Source organism: Neolamprologus multifasciatus, chromosome 23, assembly GCF_963576455.1.
Source record: "Neolamprologus multifasciatus chromosome 23, fNeoMul1.2, whole genome shotgun sequence".
In the NCBI taxonomy this organism is placed as follows: Eukaryota; Metazoa; Chordata; class Actinopteri; order Cichliformes; family Cichlidae; genus Neolamprologus; species Neolamprologus multifasciatus.
In genome coordinates, this window is record NC_140460.1 from 38,805,151 (window position 1) to 38,820,724 (window position 15,574).

Genomic DNA, 15,574 nt, shown 5'->3' on the forward strand with positions numbered 1-15,574 from the left:
TTTGTCTTTGCTTCTTGATAATAAAAAAAAAGGAGAATTATACTTGCCTACATATGTTATTCTACATGCTTTTATAGCATTTAAAATCACAATTCATAGTTTTATATGTGAATTATATAATGTTAAATTACTATTAAACAAATGACTGACTACGTATTTTAGGCTTTAGTTTACTTAACAAAGATGAAGAGTTGAAAGAAAATCTGAAGGACAAGATATCAAAAAGCTGAAGCTCTTTGCTTGCAGTGTTTCTGCAATCAGCCAGTTTATCACAAATGCTTAAAGCCTTGTGAATATTATGTGGTGTCAACTGTCTGCTGATGGCTGAAATGGCCCTTTTATTATACATATCTAATAAATACATTTTTCTTCTTGTATTATTTTGAAGCTTTCCCTGAGGTATGTGACATTTATGTCTGTATTCCAGTGCGCGCTGGAGCAGGTATGTTATGTTACAGTTTTGCTGAACTAAAACACATTTACTATTTTTCACATGCGTACAATTACAAATAAAGTACAATTTTATTCCTCTCTTTCACTGTCAGGTATTCTTCTGTTGGTGATCTTCATTGTCATTGTTTGCTGTATCCAGAAAAAAGCAAACATAATAAAGGGTAAGATTATTATTACTATCATGCTTAATTTTAGTATTATTATTATTACGAGCAAACTCCAGCCTGTGGCACTTTGCATGAAAACACAGACATGTGAAAATATTGTGTTATTATAATCTCCATTATTACACTGCACATAGTGAGATGTTAAAAAAAGGCTGTTTATAAAAAACAAACAAATCACTAATAAAAACATATGTATTGTTCATGCCACTGCACTACAAATTGTTTATTAAAATTTACAAACACAACCCAATGCAGACTTTAAGATCAAACTCATAATCACAAAGCAGGTTGAACATGTGGTGTTGGATTTTACTAGACAACTTACTGTGTCAAAGAAAAGAAATAGTTTGGCCTTTGCAATATTTTATGCTGGTTGTTTACACTATCCTCCTGCTGAATCGCTACATTATGGAGGGGTTTGGGTTTCTCAGGGATCCCAGGGGCTACGTTGTCTTTTGCTTTTACCCCCATGGCAAAGTGGTCCTGGGTGAGGGGCAGACAAAGAGTGGTTCAAAAGCCCCTATCAGCAGAAGATCCAGGGAGCAGTTCACCTTGGCTGGGATAGGGTTACTGTGATGGCCAAACCCATGGTCACACTCTAAAGTCAGTAACTCTTGTGCATTTTCATTTCTTCATTTGAACACAGTAACACACGTTAGTTTCCAGTAACTTTATTGATTGGTTTGGATACATTTGTTCTGTTTGTAAGCGTACACATTTAGTTTACTTATGTATTCATACCACTTCATTATTTAGTCTTATTTTTGTCAAACCTTTGTTTCTTTACTTCTTACCTGCTATGATCCCGGGGAGTTACCAGACAAAGAGTGGTGGGCAGGGTTTGAAACCATTAAATGCAAAGAGGGATAATTGGACCGCACCACCACTTCCTGCTGAAGGGGAGAATGTGTGTTTTCTTTCATTAAAAACAAAGTAGTTGTACTTAATTAAATATTTGAGTTTAGGGTTTAGTAGTTTTGATTTTCTTCTTTGGTGTGTAGTTTATTAACAAACTAGACTGTACTGCATTGTTTGTTGTTTATGATTGTGTTTTGTTTAGTTACCCCTCATGTCTCATAGTGGTCTGATCAGCCATTACATATAACCTTGTGTGACATTTCATGTTTAGGTCAGTTATATTTGTTTGGGCAGTCAGTTGGTTTGTTAAGTTTGCAGTTCTTTCAGTTTTGTTTCTTTGACCTTTTTCTATGAGATCAACATTTATGACTTTTGTAAATATAATTTTGGCAGGTTAAATAAATGAAAACCATATTTTTCTAATAATTCCTGTCACTCCTGCTTTCTTCAACTCAGTACATGTAGACCCTCCTGTAGGCCCACCACCGCCGGGGGTGTCATAGGGGAGTGTGTGCTGGGTGGCGGTGTGTGCAAACCACAGTCTGTCCATAACAAACACCATTTTTGAACATACAACACATAAGTGCACGTGGCACCAGGACACCTAGGCCCCAGGTCGGTGATCTATAAATCCATGAGTTATTTTATAATTGCATCATCAGCTCTGCTGCCGCATGTTCTGGACACTCAGGTGAAGAGAGGTACTGAGCTTTTAACTGATGATGAGTTGGATCAGGTGGTGGGGGAGGTTGCTGGACAGACCTGGGATGCCAAAACACATAGTGAGGGTGCACTGGGTGATGGCCTCTAGCTTGCACTGGGGCAGTTTGCAGTTCAGTGTGAAGCGACAGGAATAAGAATCAGCACCTCCAAATCTGAGGCCATGGTCCTCAGCCGGAGTGCTCATTCCGGGCACTCCGGCTGAGTGCCTGGAGTGCCCGGAACTGGACTTACTGCCTCCAGTTGGGAGACTACCCCAACTGGACTTACTGCCTCCAGTTGGGGCAGTAAGTCGTCCTCCAGTTGGAACGACTTACTGCCCCAACTGGAGGACTTTAAGTATCTCAGGGTCTTGTTCACAAATGAGGAGAGAAGGGAGCAGAAGAGCAACAGATGGATTGATCCATCGTGGTGAAGAGAGAGCTGAGCTCTCAACTTACCGGTCGATGTCCCTTTGTCCGTACTCTCACCTATGGTCACAAGCTTTGGTGAGGAGTTTAGCCACCCAGGAGGGGCTCAGAGTAGAGTTGCTTCTTCTCCACATCAAAAGGAGCCAACAGAGTTGGTTTGGGAATCTGTCCCAATATGTCCCAATACTATCAAACTGGGAGGAGGCCTCGGGGTAGACCCAGAACACGCTGGAGAGATCATATCTTTCCCCTAACCTGGGAATGCCTTGTTGTTCCCTCGGATAAGCAGGAGGAGGTGGCCGTGGAGAGGGAGGTCTGGGCTGCTTTGCTTAGGCTGCTGAGCCCACGACCCGGCCCTGGATAAGCTGAAGAAGACAGGTGAATGAATGGATAGTTTACACTATATTTTTTACTATGTAGAAATATATAAACACAACGACGGAAACAAAAACTATCAATGACTATTTAATTTAACATCTATTAAACAAATGTTTAGTGTAAATCCTCAGGTCTCTCTTTCTTTGTTTTTGGGGGGTTAAACAGTGACACTTATGTGAACTATTGAATGAATAAGTGTCTTTCTGGAGAGTTTTCATTGCTCCGTTTAAACGGCACCCCCTCTCCCCAACCTCCAGGGGCTATAACCAGCTCTTCGCAGTTGATGAGCCTTTTGTGGCTCGTATTTAACATTAGTGACCCAAAGCAATCCAAATTCACAAACCCCGCAAACACCACCACAGTGTCCATTCTCTGCACTATGTTTCTCTAATTCAGATTCCATGTCTTTGCATGTGTCCTTGTTTAGCTGACCCAATACTATCAAATCTATGATGTTATTCATAGCAGGCTTTGCTTTTTACCTACAGTAGTGAGAGATGGTTGTAATTCTGCAAGTCTGACGTGTAATCTTATGTTAACAGACAAAGTTGAGCTTCCATTGAAGAAGCATCATCATCAGAAGCAGCTGGTTGGTAGCGTCCCGGAGCCTGACTTCTGTGCAGACTGTGGTCTGGAGGGAGACAACAGGATATAATGTAATCATTATTCAACATTCAGACTGTTTTGTTTTTCCGTCTTTCTTTTTTTTCCCTTCCAGCCAAGTTCATCTTGGCTGTTAGAGCCACCGTTGAAGACTCATGTAGCATGACTGATGTAATCTTTTTATGATTTTTTTTCTTTCTGTCTGATTCAAAGATTCCCGAGATGTTTTTGACCTGTATGGTGCAACAGGCAGTATCTTTATTGATTGACCTTAAAATGGAAACACAATGATGAGAAAGTCTTTTCACACAGAAAAGTGAAGGACATGGCATATCCAAACCAACAAGCCTAAAGACAAACAACTTCAATATGGAAAATTAGAAAAAGAAAATATGACCATATGTTTATTTGTTGTGGGTAGCTAACAACAGAGTAGATTTATTGTGGTTATACAATAAACATCACATTTCTCTTTGAATTTATATAACATATATATAATAACATATATGGCATCAATGTGAACATGAATGTATTTTATATTTTTATGTTTTTGTTTTTTAATGTACTCATTAAAAAAAGTGTTACACCTTTGTCATCAGTCTTTATTTAATGCGTCATCAGCAATTCTTCATATAATATAATATTAATGTATAAACATTATATAGAGATAATACGATCTCAGATTATGTGCAGAACTCTAGTGATGAAGAATTGCACAGGAAAGTCAGAAGCCACGTTTAGCCCTTTGCACACATACTGGTCACTACAGTGGACAGCTATTCAAAGGCTGTGTGCTTGTATTTGTGTCAGTGTTGATGGTGTAATTGCACATAAACCACAACACTGGGCACTGATGTGTCCATACCCTGCCACCCACTGGTCGTTTAATGTTACTGTAGATGTATGACGTGTGTCATTGTAATTATTGTTATTTAACTCTGTCATGCATGAATTATGATAACGTCAATTAGGATATTTTTTCTTAAATCCCTGTACAACTGCAATCACATAAGTTAGTGCAATAATGTTTTTTTGCATATCAAACCGGAGGACTTGTACTTACATCTTATGCCATTGTTTGTCCTAGGTCACGGTTTCCTTCCACACATGTCTTTGCAAAAAGATATGTGCACTTACATCTTTTTATAATTGCAGTTCAAGCAATATTTAAAAAAGACCTGTCAGCAGATTTGGGCTGTAATTAAAAAACAACAACAGAGAACATTTTCTGCATCAACGTCCAAACAGGACTATTTAAAAGTTTCAGTGACAACATGATGCAGAGTTTGAGCTCTGACTCAGGTTCATCTTATCTCAATAACCCATTAATCTTGCTTCATGGGACACCCCGAATCTCCTGAAATTAACAATACATACCTTATTTGCCACACGACACTCACAGAAGTGTTTCTCACTTATTTGAAATAAAATACACGTTTAATTTTACAAAATAATGATGGGATATTAATTTTTTTATGCAATTTAATTTAATTTACTTTCCTCTGACAGTGAAAGAAAAAACGAAAAGAACCCTGTAGCGGCAACAACAAAAATCAGTTTGTATTATCAGATTTTAAGAAGAAGTCATTTTGGAAAAACATACATTTATATTTTATGTCTAAATTATTAATAATCACCCAAATTAGGACAGTTCTTGCTTACCTCTTCAACATCTCTGACTATATAATCACAGATTATATTTATATATATTATTTACTGAAGCAAGTCTTTGTTCTAAGTGTCACATTTGCTTTGTTCTTTATCTATGAGAGCAGACGAGGCCTCTTCTCTTCAAAACCACACATGCCCACTCACAGTATATTTGTTTTCTTAGCAATGTCATGATGAGTCAATCTAAAAGTAGTCAGCTTCTAAAGTAGTCGACATTATCGAGAAGATTGTGAAATATCAGCTGATTGCCAATGATTTATCAAATGAAAACACTATATAACATCTCCATGGAGATTTTAAAATTCTCACAAAGATATTTGTACATGCAGAAAATGTGTTTACACGCTGTGTACTAACTCAAGCTATGCTATGTGGACACCTTTGCAAAGCAGCGTTGCTCATGAACACAGAAATTAAATGTTAGTCTCTGACACTTTTTATCTGCATCGTGATTTCTTGGCAGCTACTTTGGAAATTTGTGTCAGGGTCCCTGGGTCGCCTGAGCAGTTATGGACTAATATTATAATGTATGTATTTTGTATTGCTGTCCCTCGTTCTCCCTGCATGTAGGTGTGTGGGTGTGGCCCTGGCAGGTGATTGGCCACACCTGAAGACCTCGACACACCTGCAGCTGATCAGGCCTGTTGGAGGAGCTACATGAGAGTGTGGTGGAGCTCTCTCCGACGCTGGATCATTGCGTGGCTTCACGTCAGTCTCTCAACCAGTTCCTAGTTTGTGTCTGCTGCATTATCGTGTGTCTGACGGCTTCCTCTCTCTTATGTCCCCAGGAGTTACGGGGAGACGAGAGGACAGCGAGCCCGCGGGCACCGACCACACAGCATGAATGAGGGTAGATCGCAACACGGACACAGAGAAACACAGGGCTTAAATACACAGAGGGAGCAATCAGGGAATGGGTAACAGGAGGGAAACACAGCTGGGGCAAATCAGGCCTAACGAGACAAGGGGAAGCGAAACCAGATACATTAACATCAGACAAGGACCTTCAAAATAAAACAGGAAACATGACACAGACTGAACTAAAGACACAGACTCACACGCATGCACTGCAACAGAGGGAACAGAGACGTGGGACCAGGGCAGACACAGACACTGACTGGACACGGGGATATCGCAGACCGAGGAGACAGCAACTAAGGATTACACAGAGACAAACCATAAGACATAACTCTAACACAGAAACCAAAGAATAGAAATGATAAATAATATATAAACTCAAAACCCTGGGTCAACAACCCAGGCATCCTAACAGTATTTTGCTTTAATCTATTCATTAAATGTGTATTGATGAATCTGTTAATAGTTCCTGTGTATTCATTGTTTATTTAATAATTTATCAGCAGTACTTTGTGATGGTATTGCTATAATCAAATCTTCTCTTCTCAGCCCGTGTGCAGAAGCCCAGAGTGAAGATAATGTGTCCAAACAAGTCAGAAGTCAAATTTACTTGCGTTGTTAGTCAGGTAAGAATAATATTTCATGTCTTTAATTTAGATTTAAATGACAATGTTTTCCTCTGCCTAAAATGCTGATGTTAACTATTTTAATTGGATGTAAATTTTCCATGTAATTTTGTTACATAAGTACAAGATAAAATGTTACATTTAACAAAATCTGGTCAAATGAAATGTACTTGATTGATGTACATTCAGATTATACCAGGCATATTTTCCTTAAAGTTTAAATTAGCTTAAAGTTTACTGTTTACTTCACCAACTCTTTCAGAGACGTCCTCATCCTCTGGAAGATTTAACTACACTTACTGATAAAGATACTAACATATGGTTAAGAATTTATTTTAGGAGAGCTATTTCCCGCCATCTTTGTAATTTTGTAATTGTTTGTGTTTACTAAATTCACACACTAATAAAAACAAACAAGAGCACGAGTGCAACTCCCCCTGAAGGGCAGGGGCTATACTAAAACTTGGTGTTCTATGATGATGTTATTACAACACCCTGGTGTCAGTCTTCTTGTATTACTACATGCTGATGTCTGACCTTTGACCTTGACATATTACACATTAAATTTTACATTTTATTATCTTTACCCACATGATTGAAGCAGACTTGGCTGAACTTTGACTTCTATAAGCTGTAAAAACTTAAGGTTTAAGATTAAACCCTGAATGATGCCAATCAATGTTTGATATTTTCTTCTGCAGAATGAGAATGATTTTAAAATCGAATGGCTGATTGAGGGTAAAAGGTTGAAAGAAAAAGAGATGACGCTGACAACAGTAGCCAAAGATGTAGTAAATGCCAGTTTCTCTTGTAATGTTTCGAACCCCGTCAGCTCTGAGCTCAGTCTGCCTGTTCAACAAAACTGCTATGCGCCCTGTAAGTATTAGTTTACTCAATTTCCCTTCCAACTGTCTAAATAGTGACAAATCAAATACATTATGGTTACAATTGCTGACAAACTGGAGTCATTTTTTTGTTTTAGTTTTAATTTCCATTCAACTTTTGAGACTTTTTAATAATAAAAAATACAAAGTTGCACTGTTCTGCAAAGCTGAGTCACTTTTACTACACGTTTATGTGTGCATGGCTTTTATGCAGACTGTGGTGTGAAGATAGAACATATAATTATCCAACCTCAAGTGAAGAGTGACGAGGCAGGACGCCCACAGAGTTTCATTTCATAGTCCGTTGTACAATCAGTCTGAAGGACAAACGCTGTTGCGTGTGCACAAAAATTTAGAATAGAAAGGAAACCAACCAAACACAAATCAGTCTATATAGGTAATAACTAGTATTCGAACAGCTCTAAGTGACTAGGCCTTATCCTGTTATCCAGGCTTCAGACAATGATTTGACTTTTAAATCTTTCATTTTGAAGGAAAATATTTGCTGTTTCTGCTGGGCAGGTTCATCTTGGCTGTAAGAGGACTTTTGTAGCATAACAGATGTAATTTCTCATGTGATTCATGTGATTCTGTGTATTTCTTTTCTTATTTCTAATTTAAAAACTCTCAGGATGACAGACAATATCTTTGTTGTTGTTTATGTCACGCACTCACACTATGCGTCAGATCAAAAGTCCTGCCATCTGCAGAGTAGAAACAAGAGCGAGGAGCATTTGGTTTGAGACGGACCAGATGAAATGTATGACTGCAGCTATTTAAAGGATTTTGATACGATGATGAGCTCACCTGAAACACTCTGATTGGCTGATACAGATAAGGGCAGCCTTGGCAGAGACACCCACCGAGAGAAATCATTTAACAGTACAATGTCATCTTTGTTTGTTCTGCTGCTGCCACAAACTCGCTCCATCACAAGATCACATCAGGACTCAAAGAAGAAGCCAGTGTTTTTGTTAACAATCAATCAACCACATACTCAGAGTGAATTAATAATGCCCAGGAGCTGCAACAACTTCACAATCATAACTGATGTGAGTATAATCACAAAATCATTTCATTTAATAAACAAAATTCATCAAAAATATGTCTTAAATATGAAATATGATTGTACTTGTGTCTTATTACAGGAGGTTAAGTCATTTTACTGTTGGTCATCCAGCTGCTCACATACAGTATACTTCTATAAATTCATATTTCATGGAGTATTACAGTTATAATACAATAAGGGTTCTTCCAGTTTGTACACATATGTAATGCAATGGCGCCACCCTGTGAACAAGTGTGAGTAGTGTAAGGTATCATTTTTATATCATTTTGTAGTTTTACTGAATGTAATTTTGAGCTTTTGAAGAAGAAAATTAAGTCATTATTTTTGCAAAACTGTCACAGTGGGGTGCGCCGGTGTGAAGAAGAGGTAGACCCAGATGCAGACACGGTGGAGACAGAACTAGGTTTCCAAAAATAAAGCGAGCCTTTATTGTGGCTGATGGCATGACAAAAACACTAAAGAACACTGAAACTGGGAAAACTAAGGAGACCAAGAACACTGTGTAACCTAAAAAGACTACGACACTCTGTGAAAGAACTATGAAGAAACTATGAACACAGAGTAACTAGGCTGGCTATGAAACAGTGACACAATAACGGAAACTATGAAAAGATGAGGTGAGGATAACAGACGATCTGACTCCGACTGAGCAGAAACACACGGATTAAGTACACATAAGGAATGATCAGGGGAAGCGGAATCACATGGGGAAAACAGCTGACAACAATAAACATAATGACAGGACAGGGGACGTGAAGCTAAATACAAAAAAACACAAGGATCCTTCAAAATAAAACGGGAAACATAACGAGACCCAGACATGACTCGAACTAGACAAACAAAGAAAACTTGGACATGAAACATGACAGATAAACACACAGAAAACTTAACACAGAAAACTTCACACAGGGATGAGACCAATGGGGAGCTTGATAAACTGTAACCTAGGCATGACAGAATGTAACTAGATAAACTGAAATGAAACTAGACTGAAAGGAATAACAAAAACATCAAGAAACTCAGAATACTGGGTTACATGACCCAGGACCATGACACAAAACATCCGCATTAACCAACTATTTGCTCCAACTACTGGTTCTGGGAATGTGTTTCTTTTTCATCCTGGAAGCTTCATACGTGTCCATTAATAGTGTTACACTAGACCACATTTGGAAACTCTACCACACAAGAGAGAGAGTCTTGCTGTCAAGGCAAGCAAAAAAGGGAGAGTCAGAATCACTCAGCAGAGAGGACACAAGGATTTTCAGTTGGCACCGTTTCAAATACAAGTAAGTAAAAAAAAAATCCTGATTACTTTAAAAACTGAGGGGCGTGAACTTTTTGCTTTTCTGATATCAGATAACGTGCTGCTGCCGTCATCAGCGTGCTTGTGGACAGTGACTCAACATGTTGGAGAATAATTGAATCGATAAAAATAAATAGAAATACATCAGAAACACAATTTGTTACCCCAAAATAGTTCAGTCAGTGTCCATGACATGTTAATCACTAAAGCTGTTATTAACTGTGACTCATTTACAATAATAGCTGCACTACATGTTGTCAGGTGACCACTTTGAAGATGGATTTGAATAAACAGTATGGCATTAGTGTACTGATGTACATAATACAGTTTACCATATAGAAAAGATGGAAAACAATATTTTAAAGAACTGCAAAGTTATGTTATTTAAAAGCCAGGCTTACAGGACGTTGCTCCACACTGTGTACAGCAGATCGTTTGATAGCTTGAACAACTTGACTTGAAGCTATTGAGAGAAAAGGCCTTTCCTCCTGAGGCTGCGACACAAATTTAGTCTTTGGTTGTATATCTGCACAAACTCAGATATGAAATATAAAGGGTGTCTCCATTTTGCCTCAGTGGATGGAGACCTGTTTTCATAGTGCTGCAACTTGGAAAGACCAGAGTTGTGTGGTGCAAGTCACTGGAAATGTTTCAGAGCACCATAGTGAGGCTGTCACATCCTGTGTAATGGGCATGCAAACACAGACACGTTATAGGTACTAAACCCAAGACCATAAGAAGACCGGAGCTGCTATATGATATGAAACCCCCCTTTTTTAAAGGACACACTACTTCAGTGTGTTTCCTGCTTCTTCCTGTGTGATCAGTATCTGCAGAGAGGTGTTAAACCACACGACACAAGTGGTACCTCATTGCCCATTTGTGTATTTGTATCTTATTGTGAAACATCTACAGGTAGATAAACTCCTACAGCCTTAGAGAGTTTGTTTTTCTTAAAGTACAGAACGTATTTGAACTCACAGATCTGCAGTTTGTTTACGACATAATTAGCATACAAATATTTACCGTCTGTTTAAATCACAGTTGTGTCTTCTTGCATTTGTGCACAGAAATCTTCATTTTGAATTTAAAGTCAGACTGAAACTGAAGTTTTGCTTTGCACACATCAAAGAAGAAAGTGTAGCAGGGCGAGGGATTTAGCGGTGGGACCCGACAAAAAAGCAGAGACTGCTGATGGGGACTGGAGACGTACTGAGCTTCAAGGCTTTTATTGTAAAACATCTGAGAAACAGGAAGTGAAAAGACTCCTTCTTTATACTGATTTTAAAAATTTAGAGTAACCTTTTGAGCTAATGCGAGCGCAGAGTGATTGATTGAATAATGAGTTTGCGATACTGTATACACTGTACTGTATAGCATTCAGCAGTGTTATAAAGTGTACTTCATCTGTGGTGACGGAAACTTGCACCTTTTTTCTGAGAGGAGAAGAAAAGAAAGACTATTAATATTCTGTTATTAATCTGTTATTAAGCATTATTAATCTTTTCTCTTGTGTCATGTGATGTGTGAACAATGACCCTTTGGACAGAGTTTATGAACAAAAAAACAAAACTCTATTCAGGCTTTGCAGAGAAGTCCAAGACTGATAAACTCATAAATTTAAACCAGGAGACACCAGAGAAGACAAACGTGGAAAACAATCAACAGTAAAAAGCAATCAGAGGCTTTAAATACACACAAACACACCGTGGGCCAGTGGGGACCAGAGATGGGCAGTACGCGTTACTGTAATCCGATTACTTTTTTCAAGTAACGAGTAAAGTAAGGGATTACTATTGCAAAAACGGTAATTAGATTACCGTTACTTTCCCGTAGGAACGCTGCGTTACTGCGTTACTAAAACCGTGATTTTTTTGCGAGAATGTCTCATGACAGTGACGTAAGCGAGTGTGATGTTAGTGACAACAGCTGTGTGCAGATCAACAATGGATCATATATCGAGTGTGGGAGAGAGTATGAGCGTGCAGCGTTTAAAGCGTGGAAGTACTGACCTTACTTTGAGTTTGATTCCGTAAAAAGTGACAAAAACATTAGTGTCCGTTGTGCGTGGGAAGAAAACTTCTTTTTACAGCGAAGAAAAACCCCTAAACTTCCACACAAGCACCGAGTAGCTACGACGTAATGGGAAACTCACAGAGAAACTGCGGTATCCTTCCACTGACCGCTGCGGCACACCTGCACCAGGATAAACCTCCGCCTACTCTACTCCTGCTTTACAGGTGAAAATAGAGCAAAAGGACCGCTAGTCTTTGACTTTATTTATTTTCTGCTGTGTTTTACTTGCATCTGAAAGAGTGAGTGTAAACACAAAAAAATAATTTATATATATATATATATATATATATATATATATATATATATATATATATATATATATATATATATATATATATTATGTGCTGGAATGTGCAGAAAATAGGTTTAAATGTTAAACTAATTTCTTCCAGTCAGAGAATGTTGAATATAATTAAATTTTTGCTTGATGCATAAAGTTAAAATATTAAAACTAATAAAACAAGTTTTAAAAAGAGACTTTTTCATTTGATTACATTTTATATGATGGATTATGTAGAAAAAGTAGAATTGGGCTGAAAGATCTATCACTTTATCACCAATTCAGGTTGTAAATCATGTTTTTAAAAAGTAACTAAGTAACTAAGTAATTAATTACTTTTGAAAATAAGTAATCAGTAAAGTAACGGGATTACTTTTTTGGGGAAGTAATCAGTAATTAATTACTGATTACTTTTTTCAAGTAACTTGACCAACACTGGTGGGGACGGAGACACAGCTGGAACTAAACACATCTAAACTAAATCAGGGTAACGAGACAAGAGGAGCAAAGTTAAACACACTACACGAGAGAGAAAGAACTGCCATGATCAAACTGGAAGTAACTAATGAGAAAAATCACATGACAAAGAAGAAAACTTGATAACAGAAAGGAATTTGGGAAATATAACTCTAACCACTGACAGAAATAGGAATATACAAATGACCATAAGACTAAACACATAGAAGCATAAGATCAAAAATAAAAATAAAACATGAAAATTTAAAACCTGAGAACTGTTACTATCACAAAACAAACTACAGTCAGAATAGTTGTTGAACAACAAAAGTAATTCCTGCCTAAAAACAGAATAGTCAGGGTCTAAAATCCAGGACAGCGATTGCCCTAATTTTAATTAATTAACATTTAGACATTTAAAAAAAACTTTGATGATGCTCACTCACTTCCAGAGAACCTGACAAATTGATTGATTGATTGAATCTTTATTTTGAACATGTTAAAAAAAAAAGTACAACAACATAGAATTAAAAGAGACAAATAAACAAAGCAAAACAAAAAGAAAACGAGCAACCACAACTACAAATAACTTTCATGTTCAAAAAGGAGCAGGAAGAAGCATAAGCTTATTGATCCCGCCCCTTTTCCACTATCTAGTAATCAATAGACTACAGAAATACCTCCTTGCAATTACATTATATGTCATGTGTATTTTTTTTTTAATTTTTATTTTTTTATTATTATTATTTATATATATATATATATATATATATATATATATATATATATATATATATATATATATATATATATAAATCATCAAATCAATCAAATCATTTTTGATAAAATGCAGATCACCAAAAAGTCTTATCTCTACAGAGTTACAGCCAGCTGAGGTTGGTGTCAGGGAACAATGAGCCATGAACTTCTTCAAGCTACAAACGAGGGTCACTTTCCCCCGAGGCAGCGCGGCAGCACAAAAACAACATGCACTCAAGCAACAGCAGAGCTCTCATTCATGTGTATGTTAGACTGAGAGCTAAAACGCGTGCGGTGCCCTTTCATCATGTCAAACCTTCAGCGGTACGATGCTTAAACCTCAACATGATTAGTTTTGACCTTTTTAGCTGCAGGTGTTCAACTGGAAATCTCAAATTCAAATCATATGGTGTTATTCCTCCAATTAGATTCACAGTAGTTCGTTCTTAATGTCTAAAGTCTAAAGAATACAAAAATATATGTTTAAACTTATGAGCTCATGATGGAGTCTTGATTTTCGTTTTCAGTCTCATTTGTATACTTTTGCTTGAAAGTAATTACAAAAAAAACATTTTATGCTCTAAAATATTCGTCACCACATCATTTTTAATATTTCAGCATTTGAATTGTTGGTTATTTGTTGAATATCTCTAACTGGAGATCACGCAGTATGTTTGTGTATGTTTGCAGGAGCAACCAAACTTAAACTTGACGCGCTCTCTGTTTTCTTAGTGTGACATTTGCTTTGCTCTTTCTCTGTGAGACCTCTTGGATCACTTCCTTTCAAAGCTGTACATGCACACACACAAACATGTACGGTGGCACACACACATAAACTATGCGATGTTACTGTGCTCTGACAGGAAATAACCTCAATACTGGAAAGCGGCTGTTCTTTGTAGCTGAATGTAATGAAGAAGATGCCTTCTGCTCCCACCATCGTTGTGTTTTTGCTCTCCTGCTTCTCCATCGTCTCCACAGGTACGGTACAAATTATTGTGTTCGTGTTTATATTTTTAGCTTTTATTTCTAAACTTACTGATTATGTAAGTATTTTTAACATGTCAGCTTCCAACAATAATTCTTCAAGACTCCACAAATACTTGATCTGTTGTCCGTGACACCTGTAAAATACCCAAAGCATGACATACAATTTTAGATTAGTAACATTTTAGATTTCCATGTTTCTGTTTTGTTTATTTGTCAAAAAAAAAATAAAAAAAATAAAATATATATATATATATATATATATATATATATATATATATATATATATATATATATATATATTAAATATATCTAAACATAGCCTGTTTCAGTTTTTGCCAATATCATTGTTATGATTTGCTGCTGCTGATTATTGTGCTGCTCTTTCCTCTTATTATCATATTTTGTCTTTTTCCTCACTAAAAAGGTTTTCTAGCTCATAAGCCAAAAGAAGATAATAATTTCCTTCAAATATGATAACTGGACATATGATTGTTGATGAAAACAAGACTTTTCTAGCATGACTATTCTTATTTTTTCACAAGATTTCTCTCTGTTTCTTTATCTTTCAGGCTCTCAGGATGATTGTGTGTACGCTGCAACAGGATCAACCTTTACTGTGCCCCTAAAGCATGAGTTGAAGGAATCAGATAACCTGAAATGGATCAAGGACACAAGCGTAATCTTTTATCGCAATCAGAAAAAGATGATCTCAGGGAAAAATGATGATGTTGATTCAACTGGATCACTAAAGCTGACACAACTGACCAAAGACAAGTCAGGACGATACAAACCAGAGGTTTACACAGATGGAGTAAATGTGGGGAAAAATTTACAGAGTGTGCATTTGTGTGTATTAGGTAGGTAAAAATACATTGTTTAACCAAAACAAATGTATGTACAAACACATTAATGTTAATATACTGAAGCCACTCCTCAGATTTGTAATGCAGCAATATTTGTTGTTCTTTTTTAAATTAATGTGTTATCAGCCTTGCCTAATATACTGTTGA

At 37.0% G+C, this 15,574-nt stretch overlaps 1 protein-coding gene across 1 annotated transcript in view; it reads left to right on the forward strand.

Moving 5' to 3' along the window:
- The window catches only part of LOC146492183 (uncharacterized), a 57,083-nt gene that overhangs the window by 35,305 nt on the left and 6,204 nt on the right, over positions 1-15,574 (forward strand). The window contains exons 18-23 of the mRNA XM_085150536.1: positions 389-442; positions 546-614; positions 3,529-3,636; positions 3,705-3,760; positions 14,477-14,555; positions 15,134-15,421. Of these exons, the coding sequence (XP_085006662.1) occupies positions 389-442; positions 546-614; positions 3,529-3,636; positions 3,705-3,760; positions 14,477-14,555; positions 15,134-15,421 (654 nt within the window). The remainder of the gene's footprint in view (positions 1-388; positions 443-545; positions 615-3,528; positions 3,637-3,704; positions 3,761-14,476; positions 14,556-15,133; positions 15,422-15,574) is intronic.